The 26,999-nt window shown below is 37.0% G+C and overlaps 1 protein-coding gene across 3 annotated transcripts in view; it reads right to left on the reverse strand.

Annotated features, from left to right (window-relative positions):
- The window catches only part of STAP1 (signal transducing adaptor family member 1), a 50,804-nt gene extending 26,550 nt beyond the window's left edge, over positions 1-24,254 (reverse strand). For 2 of the 3 annotated variants that reach the window (XM_049886171.1, XM_049886169.1), the window contains exons 1-4: positions 24,087-24,254; positions 15,307-15,378; positions 10,641-10,754; positions 7,967-8,023 (exon numbers count right to left, since the gene is read on the reverse strand). In XM_049886171.1, the coding sequence (XP_049742128.1) occupies positions 7,967-8,023; positions 10,641-10,754; positions 15,307-15,378; positions 24,087-24,206 (363 nt within the window). In that variant the 5' untranslated portion in view covers positions 24,207-24,254. The remainder of the gene's footprint in view (positions 1-7,966; positions 8,024-10,640; positions 10,755-15,306; positions 15,379-24,086) is intronic. The other variant, XM_049886170.1, reaches the window with a different exon arrangement.
- Positions 24,255-26,999: the final 2,745 nt, after the last annotated feature.

Below are 26,999 nucleotides of genomic sequence, written 5' to 3' on the forward strand. Positions count from 1 at the left end.
AATTGAAAAAGAAATTTTGGGCCAAAACGGCAAGTATAATTAGTATACCAGGAAGATATACCAAGATTTATCCAGTAGTTTTAGTTTGTCTTTGGAAGCTAAAAACAAAGATGGAGTTACTTATGCTCAGTCCAGAAGATCACGGCTGCTACCTGGTTTCACAAGGAAAGAGTTGAAGAAAATAAGTAACCTGACTTTTAAAAACAGTAATTGGCTTGTATTTGTAGATTTATGTAAACAACAGCTCCTGCTCTCTAACTCCTGCATTCCAGACAAGCAGACATCTGATTATCTGAGAGCCACTCAGCAGGGATTGACCCCTCAGGCCTGTGACATTTATCTTCTTAAGCAAACTAACATTTTAGAGAAGAAAAGATTTCAAAGGACATTTTAATGAACCCCTGAAAATCTGCCTAAAACTGCCCAGACTTCTTGGACTCTCTTTTCTCCTTTCTAGTCACTATATAAACCCTGATGCTGCCACATTTCTTTGGAACACGCAGTTTAAGCTGTGTTTTCCTCGATCCATGAATCATTAATCGGATAATAAATTCCTAGTATTGTTTTTAACTTTGTTTTCATTCTCAGAAATTGTTTTACATTTCATACTCCATGACACCTAGTCACATACCCTTGAGATTTTTGTACCCCAAGCTGTGAAGCACTATGATAACTCTCCACAACAGAGAGGTGGAGAAACAGAAAGATAGATAACTGTTCTCCAGAGTTTCTCCCTGTCCCCAAGTCAAGGCGTCCTTCACATCTTTAACTGTTCTCACCTATGACTTCCTTAGGAGCTGTGGTAGCACAATGGTTGAATACTCGGTTGCCACCTGAAGGTCAGTAGTTCAAACCCACCAGCAGCTCCATGGGGAGAAAATAACTTAGGAAACCCTATGGGAGATTCATACTGTCTTATGGGCTTGCTATGAGTCAGAATGAACTCAATGGCACACAACAGCAACAGGAAAATGACTTCCCTATAGGGTACTTGTACCTCCAACTTTGACCTAGTAACCTAGCTGAGATCAAGAACCAGCATCTATCCACCTATCCATGTTTGGAAAGTACAGTGATTTTTTTTTCATGTGACTGCAAAGCCCTTACTTGGAAACTAACTTTGGATAGAGTCCGTGTTTAACTAATGCTAATAAACATGGAAGGTCTTTGTAGCCTCTAAAAGTATTAGAGATCATTGTGCTCCTTTGGGGGCTGGTTATCAAAGTAACCCACATTTCCAAGACAGTTTCTACAGTGGCTTTATTTCAAATAATGATATTATCTTGCTGCAACTGTTAACTATAAGCAGTAAAAAGTAGATCTTACTATTTGCCACTGATAACATGCTGCAGACTTGAACAGCTATCACCCCTTTGTCTTAACACTCACTAAACAAACATTTAAAGGTGACTTTCCTTTTTATGGTCCTCCTATTATATTCTCTATGGAATTTCCAAAATCCTTCTCAGTTAGCATTTTATAAATGTATATGAAGTGAGGGAGGAGGATTCAAAATAGCTGCCTAGCTCAGATGAACCACACCATCCCTCCACAGCAAAGACTTGAGAAACAAAGTGAAACAGATACAGAAGACAACCCTGGAACCCTAAGCATCAAATGAAAGGATATAGAATTAGATCTAATACTGATTGGGAAAAGAAACTGAATGACAACAGTGAATGGGAAGAGATACAGAGTAGAGGTGCCCTGCCAGACAGCCTGGCACAGTGAGGCCGTTTTGAGACAAAGCCAGCAGCAACCCTGAGGAGCACAGGAAGACAACATCACGGAACTCCCAATAGGAGACAGAGAAGCTGTGTCAATATACCTGGAGAGAAGCAAGGTAGGCAGGATATGAACTGGAGCTAAGGAGGGAAAGTACAGGATGGAGAACAAGAGTTTCACGGATCCCAGAGTACCCAGAGTAGGGAGGGAGCCAGGACCCAGAGAGAGGGTGACTCTCCAGTGGCGATACCTGACTAGTAGTGTGGGTGGCAAGCAAGGAGCAATGGACGAACAGCTCCCCCATTTTTTTTCTTTCCTTTCCTCCCCTCCTGGGCCACCAGCCCCACCCCATTGAACAGAGTGCCTGTGCACCTCCAGCCACCTGCCCCACACCTTCCCCACCAAGGAGAGCACTTGAACACAAACCAGCTGACCACTCCATCCCACCCCCAATGGAGGAGGCACCTCAGCACCACCCAGACACCTACCTTGCTCCTTGCCCATTGCCTGCCCATCTGGCGAACAACTGTGAGCATTCCCATACCACTGGATAGTGCCCACCCAATATGCCCTCAGCAGTTTCACATGTACAGTGAACAGCAATGAGGGCTCCCCCTGCCAACCATTACTCCACCCAACTTGGGGCAGGAAGTGAATGTCCCTGTGTTGCCAGACAAGTGATCACTGAAGCATGCCTGACCCACCCACAGTGATAAAACCAAAACAAAACAAAATCATTAAAAAAAAAAAAAAATCTGAATGGGTCAGAGACAGCAGACAATATCAAATCATATAAAGAAACAAGACAAGATGGCTCAACCAAATGACCAACATAAAGGAGCAGAAAATCTTCCTGAGGAAGAGATGGTAATGGAACTGCCTGATAAGGAATTCAAAAGGCTTATGTATAGGATCCTCAAAGAGGTCAAGAAAAACACAGACAAATCCCTAGAAGAATTCAGGAAAACAATACAAGAACAAAATGACAACTTAAATAGATAATTAGAAATCATACAAAAAGAACAACTAGAAAGCTAGAAGATTAACAATAAGATATCAGAAATAGATAACTCAATGGAAGGACACAGAAGTAGAATTGAGACAATAGAAGAAAGAAATAGTGAAATAGAGGACACATCCCTTGATACCAATTTGTACAAGGAACAGTCAGAAGAAAGAATGAAAAAAAAAAAAATGAAGAAAGCCTAAGTGCTATGTGGGACACTATGAAGAGGAATGACTTATGACTTATGCATGATGAGAATCACAGAACAGGAGGTGACAAAAAAAAAGCACGGAGAAAATTTTTGAAGATTTGCTGGCAGAAAACTTCTCCAGTATCATGAAAGACAAGAAGATTTCCATTCAGGAAGCTCAACAAACCCCATACAGGATAAATCCCAAAAGAAAGTTACCAAGATATATCGTAATCAAATTTTTCAAGTCCAAAGATAAAGAAAGAATTCTGAACAGCACAGGAAAAGGGAAACAACACCTACAAAGGGATTCCAATAAGGCTAAACTCTGATTTCTCAGCAGAGACCACGCAAGCAAGAATGCAATGGGATGACATGTATAAAACCCTGAGAGAAAAGAATTGTCAACCAAGAATCGTATACACAGCAAAATTGTCTCTCAAATATGTTGGTAAAATTAGGACATTTCCAGATAAACAGAAATTAAGGGAATTTGTAAAAACCAGACCATCCTTACAAGGAGTATCAAACAGAGTCCTTCAAATAGAGAATCAGTGAAAAGAGACAATAAACTGAGAGTATGCCACACAATGGCTTCACCGACATGGCAACCCAGATAGAAAAATCTCAAAAGTAAAATAAAATTACAGAACCAAAAACAGAGAACCGGAGATAGCAATCTGAAATTGATGATGACTTCAAAACAAAAAGGGGGAATGAATGGTGTAGTTACAGAACTTCCAGATGGAAAGGAAGTCAAGACAATATCTAAAAATAACAGACTGTTTTAAATATAGAGTGATAAAAGTAAACCTCATAATAACCACAAAGAAAGTTAACAAACCTACTCACCAAAATAAAAAAGAAAACCAAAAAGACTCGGTAAACACAAAATTGACAAAAACCAGGAAATGAAAAGACAATCCATTAACAAAAAGAATTCAGCACAGAAAATTAAATGGAACAAAGAAACTGTCAATTCTGTACAAAAAAAAAATCATAACAAAATGACAGCAGTAAATTCATATCTATCGATAATCACACTGAATATAAATGGGTTAAATGCACCACTCAAGAGACAGAGAGTGGCAGAATGGATAAAAAAAAAGTGACCTATTAATATGTTGCTACAAGAGATACACCTTAGACACAAAGACATAAAGAGGATGGAAAAAGATACATCAAGCAAACCATACTTAAAAAAGAGAAGGAATGATAATATTAATCACTGATAAAATGGACTTTAAATCCATTATAAGAGACAAGGAAGGACATTATGTAATGATTAGGGGGTCAATCCATCAAGAGGACATAACCATAAGTATCTACTCATCCAATGACAGAACTCCAATATACATAAAACATACCCTAACAGAAATGAAAAGAGAAACAGATGGTCTTACAATAATAGTAGGAGACTTTAACACACCACTTTCCACAATGAACAGAACAAGAAGAAAGAAATTCAAACAAAGGTACAGAAGATCTAAATAACACAATCAACCAACTTGACCTCATGGACATATACAGAGCACTGTACCCAGCAACAGTGCAGTATACATTCTTCTATACAATCATCCCATGGATGATTCTGTAGAATAGACCATATCCTAGGCCAAAAGCAAGCCTCAATAAATTAAAAAATACTGAAATAATACAAAGCATCTTCTCAGGTCAAAAAAAAAAGAAAAGTCACAATGCCATAAATTAGAAATCAATAAAGGGAAGAACAAAGGAAAAAAACAAAATACTTGGAAATTGAACAATGCCATGCTTAAAAACCACTGAGTAATAGAAGAAATTAAAAATGAAATAAAAAAACTTCTAGAATCAAACGAGAATGAAAAGACAACATACCAAAACTTGAGGTCTCAGGAAAAGTAGTGCTCAGAGGCCAATTTATAACAATAAATGCATACATCAAAAAATAAGACAGGGCCAAAATATATACCTTAAACTCTACAACTCAAACAAATAGAAAAAGAGCGGCAAAAGAAGCCCACAGCTACTAGAAGAAAGGAAGTAATAAAGATTAGAGCAGAAATAAATGAAACAGAAAATAGAAAAACAATTGAAATTATCAAGACTAGAAGCTGGTTCTTCGAAAGGATCAATAAAATCAACAAACCACTGACCAAATTGCCAAGAGAAAAAAAGGATAAGATGTAAATAATCCAAATAAGAAATGAGATGGGTGACATTGCAAAAGAACCAAGTGAAATAAAAAGGATCATAACAGAATACTACAAAAAATTATACTCCAACAAATTTGAAAACCTAGAGGAAATGGACAAATTCCTAAAAACACACTACCTACCTAAACTAACATGAACTGAAGTAGAAAATCTGAACAGACCCATAACAAAAGAAGAAATTGAAGAGGCCATTAAAAAAAACAACAAAAAAAAACTACCAACAACAAAAAAAGCCCTAGGCCAGACAGTTTCATTGGAGAATTTTACCATGCATTCAGGGAAAAGTTGACACCAATACTACTTAAATTATTCCAGAACATAGAAAAGGAAGGAATACTCCCAAATTCATTCTATGAAACCAGCATAACCCTGATATCGAAGCCAGCCAAAGACACTGCTAAAAAAGAAAATGGTAGACGAGTATCCCTCATAAACATTGATGCAAAAATTCTCAACAAAATTTCTAGCCAATAGAATCCAACAGCATATCAAAAAATAATATATCATGACCAAGTGCGATTCATACCAGCTCTGCAAGGATAGTTCAACAATAGAAAATCAGTCAACGTAATCCACAACATAAATAAAACAAAGGAAAAGAATCACATATCATCTCAATTGATGCAGAAAAGGCATTTGATAAAGTCCAACACCCATTCCTGATAAAAAACTCTCACCAAAATCGGAACAAAAGGGAAATTCCTCAACATAATTAAGCACATATACACAAAACCAACAGCCAATATTATTCTGAATGGAGAGAGCCTGGAAGCAGTTCTGCCTAAGAATGGGAACCAGGCAAGGATGCCCTTTATCACCACACTTATTCAACTTTTTACTGAAAGTCCTAGCTAGAGCAATAAGGCAAGAAAAGAAATAAAGGGCATCCAAATTGAAAAGGAAGGCGTAAAACTACCCCTATTCACAGATGATATGATCCTATACTTAGAAGATCCCAGAGAAGCCACAAGAAAGCTACTGTCACTAATAGAAGGATTCAACAAAGTGTCAGCGTACAAAATCAACATACAAAAATCAATTGGATTCTGCTACACTAACAAAGAGAACTCTGAAAAGGAAATCAGGAAAATGATACCATTTACAACAGCTCCCCAAAAGATAAAATACTTAGGAATAAACCTAACTGGGGACTTATACAAAGAAAACTACAAAACACTACTGCAAGAAATCAAAAGAGATCTTCATAAATGGAAAGACATACCACGCTCATGGATAGGAAGAGTTAACATTGTGAAAATGTCAATACTACCCAAAGCAATGTATAGATACAATGCAATCCCAATTCAAATTCCAACATTCTTTTAATTCTGGAACAGAATTTAGAGCTCAGAAATAAATCTATCCACCAATGGACACCTGATCTTTGATAAAGGGCTGAAGTTCATGTAACTGGTCAAGTTACTGGGTCTTAGGACTGGGGATCATGGTCTAAGGAGACATCAAGGTCAATTGTAACAACATAGTTCATAAAGAAAATGTTCTACATCCCCTATTTTGGTGAGTAGCATCTGGAGTCTTAAAAGTTTGCGAGTGGCTATCTGAGATACATCTATTGGTCTCATTCCACACAAAGCAAAGGAAAATGAAGAAAACCAAAGACACGAGGAAAATATTAGTCCAAAGGACTAATGGATAACATGAACCACAGCCTGCACCAGCCCAAGCACAGAAGAACTAGATGGTGCGTGTCTACCACCATTGACCACGCTGACAGGGATCACAATAAAGAGTACCAGACAGAACAGGAGAAAAATGTAGAACAAAATTCAGATTCGAAAAAGACCGGACTTACTGGTATGACAGAGAGTGGAGGAACCCCTGAGACTATAGCCCCTGGACACCCTGCTGACTCAGCACTGAAGCCACTACTGAAGTTAATCTTTCAGCCAAAGATTAACAGGCCTATAAAACAAACAATAACACATGTGAGGAACGTGCTTCTTAGATCAATCAAATATATGAGACCAAATGGGCAACACCTGCCCAAAAACAAAGATGAGAAGGCAGGAAGGGACAAGAAAACTGGGCAAATGGACATGGGAAACCCGAGGTGGAAAGGGGAAAAGTGCTGACACATTGCAGGATTGCAACAAATGTCACAAAACAATTGGTGTATAAATTTTTGAATGAGATACTAATTTGCCCTGTAAATTTTCACCTAAAGTACGGTTAAAAAAAATAATAATGCACATCACCCATAAGTACTGTGCTCTTTTAAAAAAAAATCACCTGTATGAGACCAAAGGGCCAACAATTACTTTAAAACAAAGGTAAGAATGTAAGGGGGCAGGGAAACCAGATTAATGGAAATGAAATAATGAGAATGTTCACACATTGTGAAAAATGTAAACAATGTCGCTGAACAATTTGTGTAGAAATTGTTGAATGGAGCCTAAACTGCTGTGTAAACGTTCACCAAAAACACAATAAAATGTTGTTAAAAATATATATAATATGAAGTGAGTAAGAAAGAGATTGGAAAAGTCTTAGAGATGCTACCTAAACTACAAATATCAGAGTTTACAAAGGACTACTGTTCTCAAAGGATAAGACCAAAAAGTAGCTCTCCCTGACCACCTATTATTCTCCAGCACATTGCCCTGTTTATTTTCTTCCTAACGGTATAAAATTATCTTGTTTGTTTGCTTTTTAACTTTCTCTCTCCCTCTCCCCTCACACCACAAGGATATGAATTTTGCGTGTAAGTGCAATGGGTTATGTCTGTTATTTTCTGTATCTTCACCTTCTTTTGCTATGCATGACTCATAGCAGGTATCCAGCAAATATTGGCTGAATGAATGAATGAAGCAAAAATAATGACCTTCCTACCTCTGTTACCGTAAGAATGAAGCCTCTCCATTCTTCTCCACTTTCTGTGTTCTCTGTCTAAAGATGAAGACAAAAACAGAAGATGAAAACATATGAGTGACTATGAACATTAATACTTTTATTAACTTCAAATAACTTTAGAATTTCATGATTATTTTATGATTCAAAATATGTAATCCATCAAAATTTAAAAGATTAACAATATTCTCATATTCTTCTACTGAAGCACCTTGCTTTACAAAGTCAACTCTAATTTTTTAAATCACTTAAAATTAGTTGAAAGAAAGAAAAAAATTTTTTCATTTTTCCTAGAAGAATTAATGTATATTTGTTATGAAATATATTAATACTATTTCTTTTGTCAAAAAACAGAAGTATCCCCCAAAACAATGGCCCCCAGACACTCTGCTAACCCAGAACTGAAACCATTCCCAAAGTCTACTTTTTAAACAAAGATTAGACAAAAAATAACACATGTAAGAAGCATGCTTCTTAGTTCAATCAAATATACAAGACCAAATGGGCAGTTCCTGTCCAAAAGCAGGACAAGAAGCCAGGAAGAGACAGGAGCTGGACAAATGGACACAGGGAGCCCCACGGTAGAAAGACGGAGTGTGCTTGTCACAAATGTCACAAAATAATATGCGTATAAATTTTTGAATGAGAAATTAACTTGAATTTTTCACCTAAAGGACAATAAATAAATTAAAAAAAAAAAAACTGAGGCTTGGAAAAAAAAAAAAAAGACAGAAGTATGCTGTGTCAGAAGAACTGGATGGTTCCTGGCTACCATTATTGAACATTTTGATCAAAGATTCTCTAGAAGAATCCTGATCAAAAGAGGGCAAATGTAAAAACAGAATTTCAAATCTTCACAGAATCCAGAGTTTCTGGAGCCATTGAGCAGGATGTACCCCTGAAACTATTGCCCTGAGGTCATCTTTAAACCTTATACCCAAAATATCCCCTGAAGTATTCTTAAAACTAAAAATATTTTAGCTTAACTAGTAAAGAATGTCTTCCTTAAGGATTGTGCTCTTTTAAAATCTATCTATGTAGGATCATACTGACAACTGCAACTCGAAAGATTAGGTAGAAAGATTAGGGGGTAGTGAGTTTATGTTAATGTGGGATGAACAACTCAAAAAAAGAGGGTGAGAATGGTTACACAACTCAAAGAAAGTAATCAATATAACTGAATTATATATGTTGAAATTGTTGAATTAGTATGTATTCTGCAATGTGCATTCTCAATGACAAAAATAAAATGAATTATTTTAAAAAAGACAGAAGTATATAACTTTAATCTGTTCGTTTGCTGAATAAGTTAAATTGTATGAATTTACCTAACTCAAAAAAAATTTAGATGTTAGCAAACATATCTTTGCAGTATGTCAATTCATTAGTACTATACTAGTGGTACTCAACATTGACTGGCTTGAAGTTTGGGGCAACCAGGAAGGAGCAATGCAGGTTTCCAGTTAGTCCTGAGATACTTCCAATTCTTAGCAATCAACTGTTTTTGTTGTTAGGAGCTGTTGAGTCAGTTCTGACTCATAGCGACCCTATGGAAGCAGTTAACTACCACTACTACTCGTAGTAGTAATATCAGCCAACTCATATGGAGTGCTTATAAGTGTTCCAAGCACTTCACAAGTATTAATTGATATAATCTTCATGGTGACTCTCTGATAAAGGTACTATTTTCTATTTTACAGATTTGTTTATTCAGTAAATATTTATTGAGTGCCTTTTATGTACCAAGGACTATTCTAGGTACTAGTTTACATCAAGAAACAAAGCAAAACTCTTGTTCTCATGGAGTTTAGTCTAGCAAGGGATAATAGATAATAACCGTAATGAGTAAATTATGTAGTGTCAGAAGGAAATAAGTACTATGGAAAAATGAAAAAGTAGAGCAGGGTAAGAAAGATTGGGAGTGCCAGTGAGCATGAGAAGGGGAAAAGTTGCAATTTTAGTAAAATGGTCCAGATAGACCTCAGTAAGAAGGTTACATGTGAGCAAAGACTTGCTTCTGGGTGAGGAAACTAAGGCACAAAGATCACAAGTGACTTGTCAAAGATCACGCAATTAGTAGGTAAAACCGCCAGCATTCAAACCTAGGGAATCTGACTCCAATCCTGTGCTCCTACCCACCACGACAGAACGTGTAGGGAGCCTGCTTAAAGCTGTAGATTCCTGGGCTCAGATTCCAGATGGGGACCTGGATTTCCTATGTACAAGTGATTCCTATTATACTAAAGTTTAAGACCAATGCTTTGGAGATCAGTCAGTCATCTCCTGGGAAAGCCTCTACTACATCTTATTCAGTTACAAGTTCTCTTTATGTTATTACTGTAACTGTTGACTGACTTTAATTGGCTCACTTTGAATGAGGATTCAAGAACTATGTTTGAAAACACCAGGTGTAATCCCTGACTTTGACAGAGGACAGAAGTATATTGTTTCAACATGCTCATATACTAAACAAGTGAACATAGCCTTTTAAATCCCAATTCAGAACACTGTAGTTGTTGGCAAAAAACAAGAAATATTAACAAATACAAGACTTAGTGCTCCTCCTACAAAACCCCTTTACTTCAACCACTCAAAAAGAGGTGAATGCTATTTATAGCTACAACTCATTATATACTGTTTGCTTCTCCTCACTCACCTTCAGTTGCACTTCCTCTTTTGGTAAAACAAGGGTGAATTTTGCACAATTCTTTTCAGTTGAATTCTGATCAGTAAGGCATGTAAGATCTATTATGTCTAATTTGTCAATATACTGCAAAGATAAAGGGAAATCTCATTAAATTATTTTGTGGATAATATACGTTCATCCTGCAGGAAGGAAATTAATATCTTCCTTTCACCTCATTTGTACTTTGCATGATATTCTGGTTCTCAACTTGGCATTGGCATCGCACCACTTTCCAATCCCAAAAAACCTTTGGCCGTGCAGTTGTATGGGGGCTCATACAGACTTGCAAAAGCCAATTACTAAATTTTCACTAATTTTGCAAACCAGTTTTTAAACACAGCCACTATCAAAAATTAAATTAAATTAATTTGTATACATAAATTTATATATTGGTAAAGTAGAGGGTCAGCAAAAGAAACGAAGACTCTCAACAAGATGTATTCACACAGTGGCTGCAACGATGGTCTCAAGCATAGCAACAATTGTGAGGATGGTGCAGGACCAGGCAATGTTTCGTTCTGTTGCACGTAGGGTTGCTAGGAGTTAGAACTGTGTATGCTCCACATTCTTTATATCAGTAATATTTATAATACATCTAAGTACATATATACATACATACTTTTTTTTCCCCCCCAGAGAACAAGTTGTTAAATATTTACCACACACCACTGGTTATGAGGAGTCTATCAAGAAATTCCTATCTTCTCAAGTACCATAGAAAGATTTCTTCTGAGCAGTTGGTATATATGAACTGGTATGTATGCAACTGGCCATACTTGACTTCTTAAAAAAAGAAATCGGTTGGTTCAGACTCAAAGTGACTCTAAACGACAGACTAGAACTGCCCCATAGGGTTTCCAAGGAGCAGCTGGTGAATTTGACCTGCCAACCTTTTGGTTAGCAGCCTTCTAGAAGGATTAAAACAGCCTGTGATAAGCTTAGCAGGGTTTTTATGGTATAATATTTTGCTAAATTAGCCTCACTCCTGACTTCCTTTTATCTCCTTCTTTTATTTTTCTTTCTGTTATGGCCAATTTGAGTCCCTGGGTGGTGCAAACGGTTAAGGCACTCAGCTGCTAACAGAAAGCTGGGGGTTCAAGTCCACCCAGAGGTGATTCAGAAGAGAGGCCTGGTGACCTACTTTAGAAGAATCAGCCATTGAAAACATATGGACCACAGTTCTAACAATTTAACTTATCTTGCTGTATTCTTGAAAGCCTCCTATTTTATTTTTCTGAATAATGTAGGATATCAAAAATAAATAAACATTTTCCAGAGCTTTTTCTATATTGATGAGGTGGAAGTTGAGTTTGGGTTGACCTATTTTGTTTCAGTGAACAAAAAACAATCAAAAACGGAGGGAGAGGAGCAAGGAAGGAGGGCAATATTTAAAACTAAGCCTTTAGAACAAAATCTTTTTCTGATGAATTGTCTAGATCAAGCTCAGTGAGTTTTGCTGACACAAAGAAGGAAGCAACGGAGGAAGAGGTGGTAGATTTAGATAGAGTGCCTTAAGCTGATCTATTGATTAGATGAAGGGAAGTCATAGCTTTTTGTTTTCCACTTTAATTGTAGTGTTGACAAGAGCCTTAAAGGTCATCTAGTGTAGCTGCCATCTGATGCTTGAATCTCCTCCAGGGTATCTCTCCATGAATTCATCCAGCCTATGAACATCTCTAACGACTTGAAACTCATGCCTCCTAAGCATCTCCGCCTGTTAGTAAGTTTTTCATGTATTGAGCCACAATTTTTCTCCAGATAATTTCCATACATTGATCCTAGCCCCTTTTCTTTGGAATAGCATTAAACAAACTCAGAGTCTCTTTTACCAGACCCCCTGACAGTCCTTCTAAAATTCAAAGGCAGCTTTAAATCTTTCCTGCTATAGGCTAAGAATCCACAGTTGTCACTTACTCTGTCCCTGTGCTTTCTCCTAAGATTATTGCCAAAAAAAAATTTCCCAAAAGATCTGAATTCTCATTTAACAAAATTGGTAGATGGGCGATTCCGTGGTATTTCATCATACCAATCTCTTCATGGCATATTGGTTAAGAATGTAAGCTCAGCAGCAAGAAATACCTGAACTGTTCTAACTCAAAAAGAAAGACCAGACTTGTTGGCCTGACAGGACTGGAGAAATCCTGAGCGTATGGCCCCTGGACACCTTTTCAGCTCAGTAATGAGTCACTCCTGAGGTTCACCCTTTAGCCAAAGATTGGACAGGCTCATAAAACAAAACAAGACCAAAGGGGCATTCCAGCGCAGGGGCAAGGACTTGAAGGCAGAAGGGGACAGGACAGCTGGTAATAGGAAAGCCAAGTTTGAGAAGGGAGAGTGTTGACATGTTGTGGGGTTGTTAACCAATGTCATAAAACAATATGTGCACTAACTGTTTGATGAGAAACTAGTTTGTTCTGTAAACCTTCATACACCTTCATCTAAAGTACAATAAAAAGATAAAATAATAATAATAAGAAAACTGAATTGAATTTTCATTAGTTGTATGATCTTGTGCAATTTCTTAATCCTTCAACTTGACTATTCTCGTCTATAAAATGGGGATTAAAATAGTACCCACTCTGCAAAACTGTTGTGAGAATTAAATGAGATTAAAATGCACATAAAATATGTGAACGCTTACTATGTGCTAGCGTTAAATCCTAACATGTACTATCTCATTTAATCCTTTTGATAAGCTTATGAGATGGTTTTCATCTTAATTTTAAAGACTTGAAAACTGAGCATGCTAAAGATTTTCATTTGCTTCTTCAGATTCATTTTCATCCCTTTACCTCCAACACTCTGCTCCAGGAGGGGGAACTATATGGACATCAATGGGCTCCCTTTCCCTTTGGCTTCCTGTTGAGTTGGACTACTGGGAACACCAGCAGGAGATCAGAAAAGTGAAGAGTGTGGGGTTGTATTTATTACCCTATAGGGTCGCTATGAGTCGGAATCAACTCGATGGCAGTGAGTTTAGTTTTTGGCTTGGCAATTGCTTTGGGCTGGCTGTGTCCCTCAATCAAAGATCATACTTGTCTCAACGTAGTCATCTATCTCCACACAACTCTTCCCACTGCTCTCCCACTCTTTCAATGTGCTCCTAGATGTGGTAATAAGGCAGTGTCACCAGCCCCAGTGTTCTGTACTATCCTTTGTTTTTCTCCTACGACCTGTCCACTGCTTTTAATATACTATCTTCATGAAACTCTCTTCAAATCACCCATTTTGAGATGTCACCTGTTTCCTATGAGTTCTCTGACAGATACACTGAAACACAGAGAGGTTAGGTGACTAACCCAAGACCCCACAATTAACAGTGGCAGGACCAGGACAAAGACCCAGGCAGTCTGACTAGAGAGACCAGGTTCTCAGTCACTAAGCTGTACTGCCTCTTTCCATGTCGTGAGCCAAACTGTTAAATCTCTCAACTTGCTGTGTATTATGCACTGTTTAGACCAGGCTGTTGTATACTTACTGCAGTGGAAGGCTGGAAAGCATTAAAGAAAATTTAGTTCTTTATATCTATTATGGTATTTGAAAACACCCATATATAAATCTTGTCTAACCAGAACTCTAGTGAAAAACGACCATTTGAAGCTTTTATTTTTAAATGACTTCTGGCTCTGGTTAAGGAGCCCTCGTGGTGCAGTGGTTAAGCAGCTGCTAATCAAAAGTTCGGTGGTTCAAACTCACCAGCCACTCCGCAGGAGAAAGATGTGGCAGCCTGTTTCTGTAAAGGTTTACAGTATTGAAAACCCTGTGGGGCAGTTCTACTCGGGGGTAGTTCTATTCTGTCCTACAGGGTCACAGCAAGACAGAAATGACTTGATGGCAGTGGGCTTGGGGTTCTGGTTAGTTTACCCCAAACTGTACTAAACTATCTGCAGGTGGACTATATTATACAGGTGCTCACTCTGTTTCACTAGATCTTGTCATCAAATGACAGTGTTCTAAGAAGTGTGTACATAGTCCAAAATATTTATATTTAAACAGCAAGCTACCGGCCCATAAAATCTCTTAGCACATAGCATTCCAAGGTAGACTAGCATCTGCTGACAAAATATTGCACCTCGTTTGTAGAAAGAATGAAACAAAATCAGAATTTGGAATTAATACAAATAAATAAATCTCGGTATCCCTTTATTGTTATTCTCATGCTTGAGCTCTTAGAATCCCTGCTGAGTGAGGAATGTCTTTGTCCTTCTAGAAAAATTAATATGTAGCATATAGTGTGATGCTTTTCAAATTGTTCATTTCAGCTTATAACTGCATGCTATACCAAGATAAAAAGTGGGCAAGATTTAGGTTCTCACCTGGTATTAGACAAATTATATTCAAGATATCTAGTTAAAAATTTCACTCTTCAACCAAGTTTTTACTATCAGGGTCAGAGAGAAAAGAATGCGAAGAGAAAAGCATGAGTTAATACCTTCCCTCTGAGTTGCCTAGGAACTTTTACCATGTATTTTGTCATAATTGTCAGCCTTCACAGGTTTAAATTTTCCTATTTGAATTAGTTTTACTAGAACATCTTCACTATTGAAAGGCAGAAAATCTAGAATAAATAACGGATTATATGACAAGTGAATATTGGGAAAAATATTGAATCAGCTGAACATGTTTAACTACTTACTATTGTACTTTTTTTGTCAGTATAAAAGAAAAGTGTAGTTCCTCTCAACTCTGTCCAATAATGTTTAAAGTCCTGTGGGAAAGAAATTATAAGCATTATTTCATCAGTGTATATCCAGCTATTTCCCTGTTGATTTTTTCCTTCGTGACTTTCTTAATTACTTGTATAAGGTGCTTCTTCTTCCTGAGATAATTTAAATATTTACCCAATTTTTTATGGCTTCATTAACATTTAATTCTTTAATCCTTCTGAAATTTATTTTAGTATATAATTTGTGGTAAGGATGCAATTTGATTTGCGTTCATTTCCCAAAACTTTCTTCATTGATTTAAGATACTTTTTACGCACTTACAGTGGAAGCTTACACAGACAAGATAGCCAACTGAAGAGGTCAGAATAGAACAAGCGTATAATATCTACCCTGAAGGACAGTTGAAAGGATTGAGTGAATTAATAAAGTACTTAGCATAATATTTGACTCATAGTTTGGGTTCAATAAATGGTAAGTATTATTGTTAGTATAAGGAAATGTGAGAAATTGATGATGATGAAAATAATTTAACATCCGTAAAGTGGAACCTTGAAATTCAAAATTTCCCTCAGGTAGTGAATATTTGATTATTATATTCACATTATTATGGGTTTTATAGGAATACAGCATTTAAAAATTTTAAATAACCTAATTAGACTCCCCCTTTTTTTTTTCACTGAAGTGAAAATTTATTCAAGTAAATAGAATTTATATTGTATGAAGATTGGTTATGTTATAAAAGAATGGCAAGGTGTTTAAATAATAAAATCCTTCAACTTCTAAAGACTTACCTTTATATCCAGTCCTTTCCAAAAGTATGGTTTAAAAAAAAATTTCAGTCACTTTAAGAGACATGGTCACCATTCCTTACTTTAGGATTTGATAAACTGAATTCTTATAATATGTTTGATCATTACGATTTTTACCAGCAAAAGTTTGTGACTTCTATTTACACATTTATTTTCTCAACCCATCTTGCTTTTATTTGCCTTGGCTCCCAGGAAACTCAAGATTTTCATTCTAAATTATAGCAACCATCTTTTCATATGTTCTTCCTTCATCTTCATAGTTTCTGCTATCTAGTAAGGTGCTATATCAGTTAGCTTTTACTGTGTAACGAGCTATCCTAAAACTTAGTGGACTAAAACAGGAAATGTTTTCTATTTCTTACCATTCTGTAGCTGGCTAACTGGTTCTCCTGGTCTGGATGTATTTGGCTGCAGCTAAATGATCTAGATTGCCCTCAGTTACTTGTCTGGGACTTATCTGGGACTGCCAGAATGGCTAGGAAGGCTGGAACACCTGAGGCCTCATTCCATATAGTCTCTTATCCTCCAATCGGCTAGCCTAGACCTGTTCACATACTGGCAGAAAGGTTCCCAGGAGCAAGAGAGGGCAAACCCCAATGTACAAGCATTTTCCAAGCTTCTACTTATGTCACATGTACCAAAGCATGACACATGACCAAAGGGTAGAAAAATAGACTCAACCTCTTTAAGGGAAGAGTAGAAAAGTCACATTTCAAAGGGGGAAGACAGTGAAGCCTGAACAAATTGGTAGTATTACTGCAGCAACCTATCACAGGGTCAAGGTTTCTTTGTCCAAGCCCAGTGGACTTTCTACTCCATCCTACTTCCCAGTTGAGAAATCTGCTACCAAATCTGCTACTGCCTCCTGAACAAAGAACAATTACCATAGAAAAGAACAATTTGAAACAGCATATGATCAAAGAATCAGCCAATAGATGGCCCCATGAAGAGCAATTGTAAAACTAATCAAAGAGGCTCTTACACTTCTCTGAAATCCAGAAGTCCAGTATATAACTGACCTACCTCAGAGTTAAGCAATTTAATAAAGCAAGAGAACACAACTTAATCACAGTACCATCACGTCTTTTCTTTATTTCTTTTCATGTAAGATGCAAAGTGCTATTGCCACTGCAGTAGCCCCTTATCTGGTCTCTCTAGTGCCTTCTTAAACTTTCCAATTCTGTACATTCTGCACAGTGCTGCCAGAGTAAATTATCTCCTCTGCATAGAGTAGGGCTGAATATAGCTGAACTTGGGAAAGGCAGTCGCTCAGCATAGCCGCTTCCTGTGCTCTCTCAGCTCAGTCTACTAGGAAACAGTGAATATTCTGCTCTGTTTACTGCCACATGGCAAGAGGCCTCAAAGATGAGCAGGCTTGTGTCACTTAAGCTGAGGTAGTGAAAGGGGGTTCAGTGCTACTTAAACCTGGGTTAAAATATTGACATAGTTTTGACCTTAAATTTAAACCACTTATTTACTGTTGTTCTTAGTTGCCTTCGAGTCAATTCCAACTCATGGCAACTCCAAGTGTGCAGAGTAGAACTGCATTGGACAGTGTGTTCAAGGATGTGATCTTTCAGTATCAGATCACAAGGCCTTACTTCTGAGGCATCTTTGGGCGAGTTTGAACCGCCAAACTTTTGGTTGGTAGACCTGCAGTTAGCCATTTGTGCCACCTGGAGAGACTCCTCACTTTTAGACTTTATTAACAGTAAAAGTAATAAATTGATCTTCATTTTTGCAATTCCTTCATTTTCAAATGGTTCAAACTTAGGAGAGAAAAAATTCCAACAAATGGTTATAAAAACGTAAAGGAACAGGGAAAACTGAGAGTGAGTGCTAATGGGGCTTCTTTTTGGGGTGATGAAAATGTTCTGGAATTAGTGGTGGTGATCGTACAACACTGTGAATATATGAAAACCACTGACTTGTAAATAAAAATAATAGTAATAATAATATATATATTTTTTATGTTGCATGAACATTCTATTAAGGGAGCAAGAATAGAAATAGGGAGAACAGCCTTTGGCTATTGCTTCATAGAGTTGTTAAAAGATTGAATGTGATAATAATGTATGGAAAGCTCTTAGGGCCTACAACATAGTAAGTGTTCGATAAATGTTGGCCACTAAAAAAGAAAAATTGCCTCATCACTCACATTATTGACAGCTACTTTGCATTTTCATTATTCACGTAATTCTTTTTCCATGTGGTAATTTATATGCGTACATGGTGGGGTCTAAAACATATCTTTTTCAATAGGATTATGTATGAGAAAATGAACCCAGGTGGCAAAATGGTTAAAATGCTTGGCTGCTAACTGAAAGGTTGGTGGTTCAAACCCACCAGTTGCTCTGTGGGAGAAAAGACTAGATGATCTGGTCCCATAAAGATTGTAGCCTAGGAAACCCTACGGTGCAGTTCTACCCTGTCATGTATGGGTCGCTATGAGTGAGAATTGACTTGATAGCACACAACAACAACTTGTGAGAAAAAGAGGATATTTTGGAGACCAGAATAATTAACCTATATAAATCACCCCTCTGTAGTTCTTTGAATAAAGAGATAAGAAAACTGGATTGAGAAATTTGGCCTGAGAAGTTGCTAATGTATACTGTCACTATGATCAGACAGATGTTCTGTAAAACTGTGGTAATGACTGGTCTCTTACTCTGTTCCTTGAACTTTTTCAGATTTGAACTGTGATTAAATAATAAAACAATTCAAATCTACCTTGCAGCTTTCTCACACTTCTCTTTTTAAGGCTTTTCAGTGGTAAGAGCAGCAACAAAACTAGTTGCTGTTGAGTCAATTCCAACTCATGGAATTGACCCCACATGTGTCAGAGTAGAACTGTGCTCCTTAGGGTTTTCAATGGCTAATCTTTCAGAACTAGATCACCAGGCCTTTCTTCTTGAAGTACGTCTGGGTGGATTCAAACCACCAATTTTTCAGTTAGTATCCAAGTGCTTAACTTTTTGTGCCACCCAGGCTCCAGGCTCCAATGATAAGTCTCTGCAATGAAAGGAGGAGATCAAGGCTATACTGTATTTTGGAACTAGGATGGTGGTGAGGGAGATTGTGGGAAGAATCAGGAATGTAGGCATACTGTTCAGGAAACTTAAACATTGTGTAGTTTTACTAAAGTATGGTATCTAAGATCTAGTCCAACCCCAAGGTTCTGATTCTAGGTGGAAAGGAAAGTAGGGAAAACCCTAAAGTCAGTCTACCACTCAGTTCATCTTCTCAATTAGCCTTACTAGTATTAACCCACCACGAGAGGGAAAAACTAAAATTACCAACAGCCAATCAAGGTTTATTGAGCTCACTCTTCATGTGCATGCAGACATCCATTTGTGCTCTTGAGGAAAATTAGAGTATTTTTGAAGCTAGAACAAACCTTGATAAAAATATTAAACTCTCACAGGCCAACATATAAAAATTATACTTTTAACACAAAGTGAAAAAGCTGAAAGAGGGGTTTGATCATGAGAAAATAATATGAATTGGGCAGAGTTAATCCAGGAAAATGGGAGTTTTACAAATAGCAAACATGTAGAAAGTATTAAGGAGTTATTAGGTGGGGAGAAAAGCAGATATAAAGACACGAGGTTGAGAACCAAGCAGCCTGGAGGAAAAGCAGGGTCATCTATAACAATAGGCCCTTTGAACCACAAGCACAGCCACAAACCTAAGGACAATGTAAGCTTATATTTAATGTGCAGAGACCTGCAGGTCATAGTCTTGATTTAGTTTCTGATAAGCCCTTACATAGCAGTATCATCTGAGTCATCCATAAATATCATTCTCAATAACCAACATCTAGGTATGTATTTATATCTACAGAGATATGTAAACCCCTCCCCCCCCAAAAAAAAATTACCATCAAGTCGATTCCAATTCATAGTGACCCTACAGGACAGAGTAGAACTTCCCTTAATGTTTCAAAGAAGTGGCTGGTGAATTCGAACTGCCAACCTTTTGGTTAACAGTTGAGCTCTTAACCACTGCACCACCATGGCTCCACAGAGATACTTAAACATGTAAAAAAATAATTTTGAAGAACACATCTTTTGATAAAATGCATTTAACACAATGTTTTGTTTGTTTTGTTATAGTCATTTGTATTGAATCACTGAAGTAAGAAAAGGGACTGAGGCAGAGCTTCTGAATTTATCACTAGCTTTATAATCAGTAGATGATCCTGTGGTCAGAGTTGAAGGTCACTGTCTCATTTTCACTCAAATAAACAAACGATGTTGAAAATCTACTGAGCTTACATTTGAGCTACATGTGATGAAATATCTAGAGATTGAAAAGATCATCCCTAACCTTTAGAAGCTCACAGTCAAGTGGAACGAGAACTTGAGTTAGAGAAGCCGCTAAGATCTTAAAAATTTCAAGGAATTTCCCAAGCTCCTCAGTTGTACCGATATTTATATCTCCTGATTCCCCAGTGACTTTTCTCGTCAATAATAAAGGTGGGTCACAATGCAAAATTCAGTTAAATTCCTTTTTATCCTCCCTCCCCCAATGAAAAGCCCCCATTCTTTTCCTTATGACCAATTGAAGGGCTTTTGTCAAGGAAGCATGTTGCATGGTTGTCTCAAAGTAGGCTGCATAAACCTCACAGGGTGTGCAAGATGAGTCATTGGGGAAGAAAATTTTAGAACAATATTGCTTTTATTTTATTTCATCTTTCTTTGTTAAAATTATTTATTTGTTGTTGTTGAGAATATACATAGCAAAATATATACCAATTCAATGAGATAGTTCTACTTGGTCCTATAGGGTTGCTATGAGTCGGGATCAACTCAATGGCAATGGGTTTATGATAACTGCATTCTTATGCTCAGGTTAATAAGAAAACATATCATACACATTGTTTATATTGTAGCACCCCACAGATTGAAGGAACTATGAGAAGCCTCCCAAACTTTCTCTTGTTTTAAAAGTTTTAGAAATATGAGAATATTCCTCGTTTTAAGAACTATAGCGGGTTTGGTAACCCATTGTAGCATTTAAGAGCTTCTCTGTGAGTCGGAATTGACTTGACGGCAATGGGTTTGGGTTTTAGTTTATCAAATAAATTTTCCTGGTCAATCCAAAATTCTACTGCTGTGGTTTAAGTCACTCTTCTCACATTATCTCTTCAATGAAGATGATATACTTTGCGTGGGTTCTTGACCTAGGATCCAGAGATGTTCTGGAATTGCATGCTAAATGGTCTATGTAGGTACATTTTCCTGAAGCACAGCTCTTTAGATTCTTAGCCGTACTCTTGTCACAAAAACACCTCTCAATGTGTAATTGTCCTTTTGTAGACCAGGTTACTCATCAGTTATATTTTCTCTAATTAAATGTCTACCAGACACCCCACTTAACATTCTGCAGAGCTTCTCATCTTCTTGCAGCCCATTAGCTTCAAAGACGACGTTACCATATACCCTGGGTTCACTTTTCTTTCAAAGGTTCCCTGGCACTTGGCACTGCTTCCTTGGAAATCCCACTTATTTTTCTAAACTTTTCCTCATATCTTCTATTTTCTAATTGGCTAATTATCACTGTGGCTCTCCTCTGAGCCATTATACTTGTGGACCCAAAACTGATTATGTTAATAAGTATATGATAAACAATGAAATGGGAAGAGGACGAACCTAACCTTTAGTGTGAGCCAGGTGTTTTACATGTTATCACTTTTAACCCTTGAAACCACCTATAAGTAGACATTATTTTTGTCTTCTTGATTTCTTCTCCCTACCCATTCAAGAAAAGATCCTTTGCTATGAATTCAAATGTTAATTTCATCAGAAATATTTACATCTATTTTTTTTTTATAGTTTATTCTTTGCATTTCAAAGCATGGTTTCTACGGAAAGCTAAAGCATATCAATTGTTCCATCACCCCTACTAAACTGTAAGACTCCTAAAGGTAAGGTCTTTAGGTCTTATTCATGTTTGTATCTCTAGAACGAGTGTCATGCTTGAGTGCAGAGGAGACACTCAATAAACATTGTTTGAATAAATAAATTGGTTGCACACCCACTGCATCCCAGGCATTGTACTTTGGGAGACGAGTAGTATTCGCCCCCATTTTATAACTGAGGAAATTCAGTCTCAGGGAGATTGTAACTTGCACAAGATCACAAACTAAAGTGGCAAACCAGTAGGAAGGGAATGTTTTATTGACATTCTAAAATTCTTGTTCTTCCTGCTACCCATGCCAATGACATGCATTCTTTAAACATTAGAAGGAAACTGGTGTCTGAAACAGTTATTTTAAATACTTTGGAAAACATCCAAAGAATAATCAAATGAAAATTTTTCTCTTTCCTGGCATGGTGTGCCAGTGTGGCTAATTTGTGATGACGAGATTGAATTTACTTTAAAAGCATATAAGAATAAGTTGAGTGGTCAACCAAAAATATTTCAATTTTATTATTAATTGTTGTTCAGTTGGCTCTGACTCATGGTGAACTTAAGCGGAATAAAACATTGCCTAGTCCTGCACCATCTTCACAATCATTGATATGTTTAGCCCATTGTTCCAGCCACTGTGCCAACCCATTTCATGGAGAGTTTCGCTTGTTTTCTACTTTACCAAACATAGTATCCTTTTCTAGGGAATGTTCTTCCCTAATTATGTGTCCAAAGTAGTAACTGACAAAAATTACTAGTACATGTTTAACACCCAAAACTGAATAAAAATTACCATGCCTTTACTCTCAAATAGTAAATTATCTAATGTAGATATAAGAAGTATGAATGTGCTATTACAGATATTTCTACACACACAATTTTTCTATATACTTAATAAATCCTCAGAAAATATATTTTATTAGTGTTGTTGTTAAGCACTTTATGTAGCATTTCTGAAAACACTTAAAATTTCTAGTTCCATTAATATTAAAATGTCATAAAATTTAACCTAAAAAAAATCATTTATTTTTTCTTTAATAACAATAACGTGTATTTCTTTCACTAATTGCAAAATTAGCCACAATTGCTATTTTTAAAGAACTGATTTTATTTAACTATAGGTTTTCATTGTTGACAGTTTTAAAATATGGCACGCTTAGTGAATTTTCTTAGAGCGAATAGATTAATATGGCTTACTGTGTACATACTAACCAAGACAAACCAAAAAACCCATTGCCATGAGTCGATTCCAACTCACCGCTAACCAAGATAGCACCCTAAATATTATCTTGCAAATTAACTATCCTGAACAGCGTTTCATAACAATAGCTGCCATTGAGTTGCTCCCCAACTTTTGGTAATCCTGTGCACAACAGAACAAAACACTGCCAGTCCACTGCCATCCCTATCATAGTGTTAAGAAGTATCAATTTTATCATTTTTATAATTTTTTATAAAATTTGACACTTTGTATTTAATTATTATTGATAAACTTTTATAAATACATATTATTATTTATAAACAACTGAGAATATGAGCAGAAAGCTTAATTTCAATCATAATATTATCTTAATAGTACACATGGTCATGGAAACACAGTAGTAAATTGCAGAGACAATTTAAGAAACATATTATCTCTTAAGCCAAAATCTTCTGTGATTTCTAAATGAATTCTTTGGAAATTTAGATTATTGAATTATTTTATATTAGTAACTTAATGGTATATGTTACTAATATAAAAATTTATGTTATACATATACATATTACTAATATTATATTAGTAACTTAATGATATGTTACTAATATAAAAAATCTTGTTATATATATACATATATATATATATGCCATATACTATATATTTGAAGTATGCAAAATTGGAAAAATATTTCCTGACCTCAAGGAAGAGAAGAAAGTTTTAACCCGACAGAAACACAGGGACCCTTATCCCATTGCATCACCATGAAATACATTTTGTATTAAGACAGAAGCTTCTGGTTTAACATTATTATCTATATCCTTACCTGGTATTCTAGCCTCTTGACTAATAAAAAACCTTCAAAGTACAGGGGAAGAGCAGTAATCTTCAACCTTTCCTGGAAGATCCTGCGAGGGGCTGGTTTAGGGGGCTTCTTAGCCATCATACCCTCTCTTCGGTACGTGGCTTGGTTTCAACAGTATTCAGTCTCAAACTAAATAAGTTCTCCCTCGTCTAAGGGGAAAAGACAACTGTTCAAAGAGGAAGTCCCAGCTTGCTTTTTAACCACTAACACCACCAACTGGACACAAACACACACACTTTCTTTCCCTTATTTTTGAGATGAGAAAGAACAGGCATAGACCAGCTTTTAGAGGGCTATGTCTGAGTGAAATACCTGTACTTGGATTTATGGTAGCAAAATAAACAGAAGATTAACATCACCCCAAGATGAAAGGAACAGACAGCTGTAAAGCATGTAGATGTTAGGGGAGACAAGAAGGTTGTGTTGTATTTTTTTCCACCTGTTTTTTGTTTGTTTCTTGCTATCCACTTTTATTCCCACTTCATTAAAAATTACTTCACCGGATAATCTTATTAGCACTATTTCTGTTGGTTAAATATATCAGGACCAAGCTTTGCTTAAATAAACCAGTCAATTAGTAAAAGGTTCAGCTTATCCCATGCCATTTTGATGGTCCACTAAATGTAAAACACAGTTATGAGAGCTTTAGGATTTTTCAATTTTTGTCAGTAGGCATTTAGAGTATACGGGTTAACAGTGGATATTTGGCAATGGTCCAAAAGAGAAAGCAATGTTGTCGTTAAAAAAAAAAAAACAAAACCCATGGTAACTCTAATGTTGTTAGGTGCCTTCAAGTCCGTTACAACTCATAGCAACCCTATGCGCAATAGAACAAAACACTGCTCCGTCCTGTGGCATGCTAACAATCATTGCTATGCTTGAGCCCATTGTTGCAGCCACTGTGTCAGTCCATCTCATTGAGGACCTTCCTCTTTTTTGATGACCTTCTACTTTACTAAGCATGATGTCCCTCTCCAGGGACTGGCCCTTCCCAATAGCATGTCCAAAGTACGTGAGATGAAGTCTTGCTATCCTTGCTATAAGGAGCATTCTGGCTGTACTTCTTCCAAGACAGATTTGTTCATTCTTCTGGCAGTCCATGGCATATTCAATATTCTTCACCAGCAACATAATTCAAAGGCGTCACTTCTTCTTCCATCTTCCTTACTCATTGTCTAGCTTTCACATGCATATGAAGCGATTGAAAACGCCATGGCTTGGGTCCGGTGCAACTTAAAGTGACATCTTGAGTTTTTAGCCCCTTAAAGAAGTTTTTTTGCGGCAGATTTGCCCAATGCAATGCATCATTTGATTTCCTGACTGCTGCTTCATAGGCATTAAATGTTCTTTAACCCTTTCTGAGCTGCAGAGCTCTGATATTATGTTGCACGGGTGGGGTCCTCACAGTGATATAGTGAGATGTATGGATCCAAAATGCACTCAATAATTGCATATAAGAAATAGTCCTTCAGAGGCTGGATTTGGTCCTAGCACAGAGCAGGGACTGATGGGAGAAGAGAACAAAGGAAAGAATTCTATTTTGTCTCACAGGGGTGAGAAGTTCCACCACTACTTTATGGTTAACCACTCAGCTGCTAACTGAAAGGTTGGCGATTTGAACCCACCAGTCGCTCTGCAGAAGAAATGTGACAGTCTGCTTCTGTAAAGATATACAGCCCTAGAAACCCTATGGGCCAGTTCTACTCTGTTCTAGAGGGTCACAAGGAATCGGAATCAACTTGAAGACAATGGGTTGTGTTTTAGGTTTTAGTTCAGAACTACTCTGACCTTAGAGTAGTAGTAGGCCTGCACGTTCTCCCCAGTTAAACCAGCCTATTCTCAGAAATCAAAGCAAGCCAGAAATCTCCAGTCTGATCTTCCTTTCCTAATGGAAAGAGACCACATAGTTTGCCCAACCAGTATGGATCCCACTGAGATTGCCGCTGTAGATGTGGGAACCAAATTGTCGACAAAGTGAAGGTAGATCAATACACACTGAATATCAGTAAAACTAGAGAAGAATGTTCAGGTGCATTATCAATGTAAAAATCCGTCCATTGCCGTCAAGTCAATTCCGATTCATAGAGACCCTATAGGACGGAGGATCTGTCCCATAGGGTTTCTAAGGGGGCTGCTGGTAGATTCAAACTGCCCACCTTTTGGTTAGCAGCCAAGTTCTTTACTACTGTGCCCCAGTGCTCCATTAATGTAAAGACAGTTTGAAATAGGAATAGGGGGTTGAAGTTGAGGCTCGGTAGTTCAGGAAACTAGACAGGAGAACAACAAAGAAATAAACTAGAAGAGGCCAAGAACAATTGCCATTGCCTTCACCTAAATATGTTGGAAGAGTCTAGGGCTGAGATTAGCATGCATTTTCAAATTAAGCAAACTGTCTAGGGAGAAATACAGTTTCTAGTGTATACTGGTTTACAGATCAATTTAGAAGAAAAATCTACACTAGAAATCAAGTAAGACTTAGATTTAAAGTTACTACCTTGCCTTTACATTAAGCTTAGACATGCTTCCTGCTACCCAAACCTTCAAATGATAAAGTGTTAGTCCAACCAAAGTATTTGAGACAAAATCATACCTATTTTTAGTCTTAGTGTACAAAGGAAGTGAGCTGAATGAAAAAAAAAGAACTCCTGATTTGGTAAATAACCTAATCCACTTTCTTAGCAGCTGGTAGCTGATATAATACAGGGAGGAAGTGAAAGAGGGGATGCAAAGTGAGAAAGGACAAGAGAAAGGGAGGTGGGAAATAGGATGCTATGAATAATCAATGGTTGTAATATGAGACAAGTAGTCACTGGCTTTATAGCCAGATAGCTTCATGAGAGACAAGACTGCCTCTAGAAAAATGTAAAGAAATAA

Source organism: Elephas maximus, chromosome 5 (genome assembly GCF_024166365.1).
Source record: "Elephas maximus indicus isolate mEleMax1 chromosome 5, mEleMax1 primary haplotype, whole genome shotgun sequence".
Lineage (NCBI taxonomy): Eukaryota > Metazoa > Chordata > Mammalia > Proboscidea > Elephantidae > Elephas > Elephas maximus.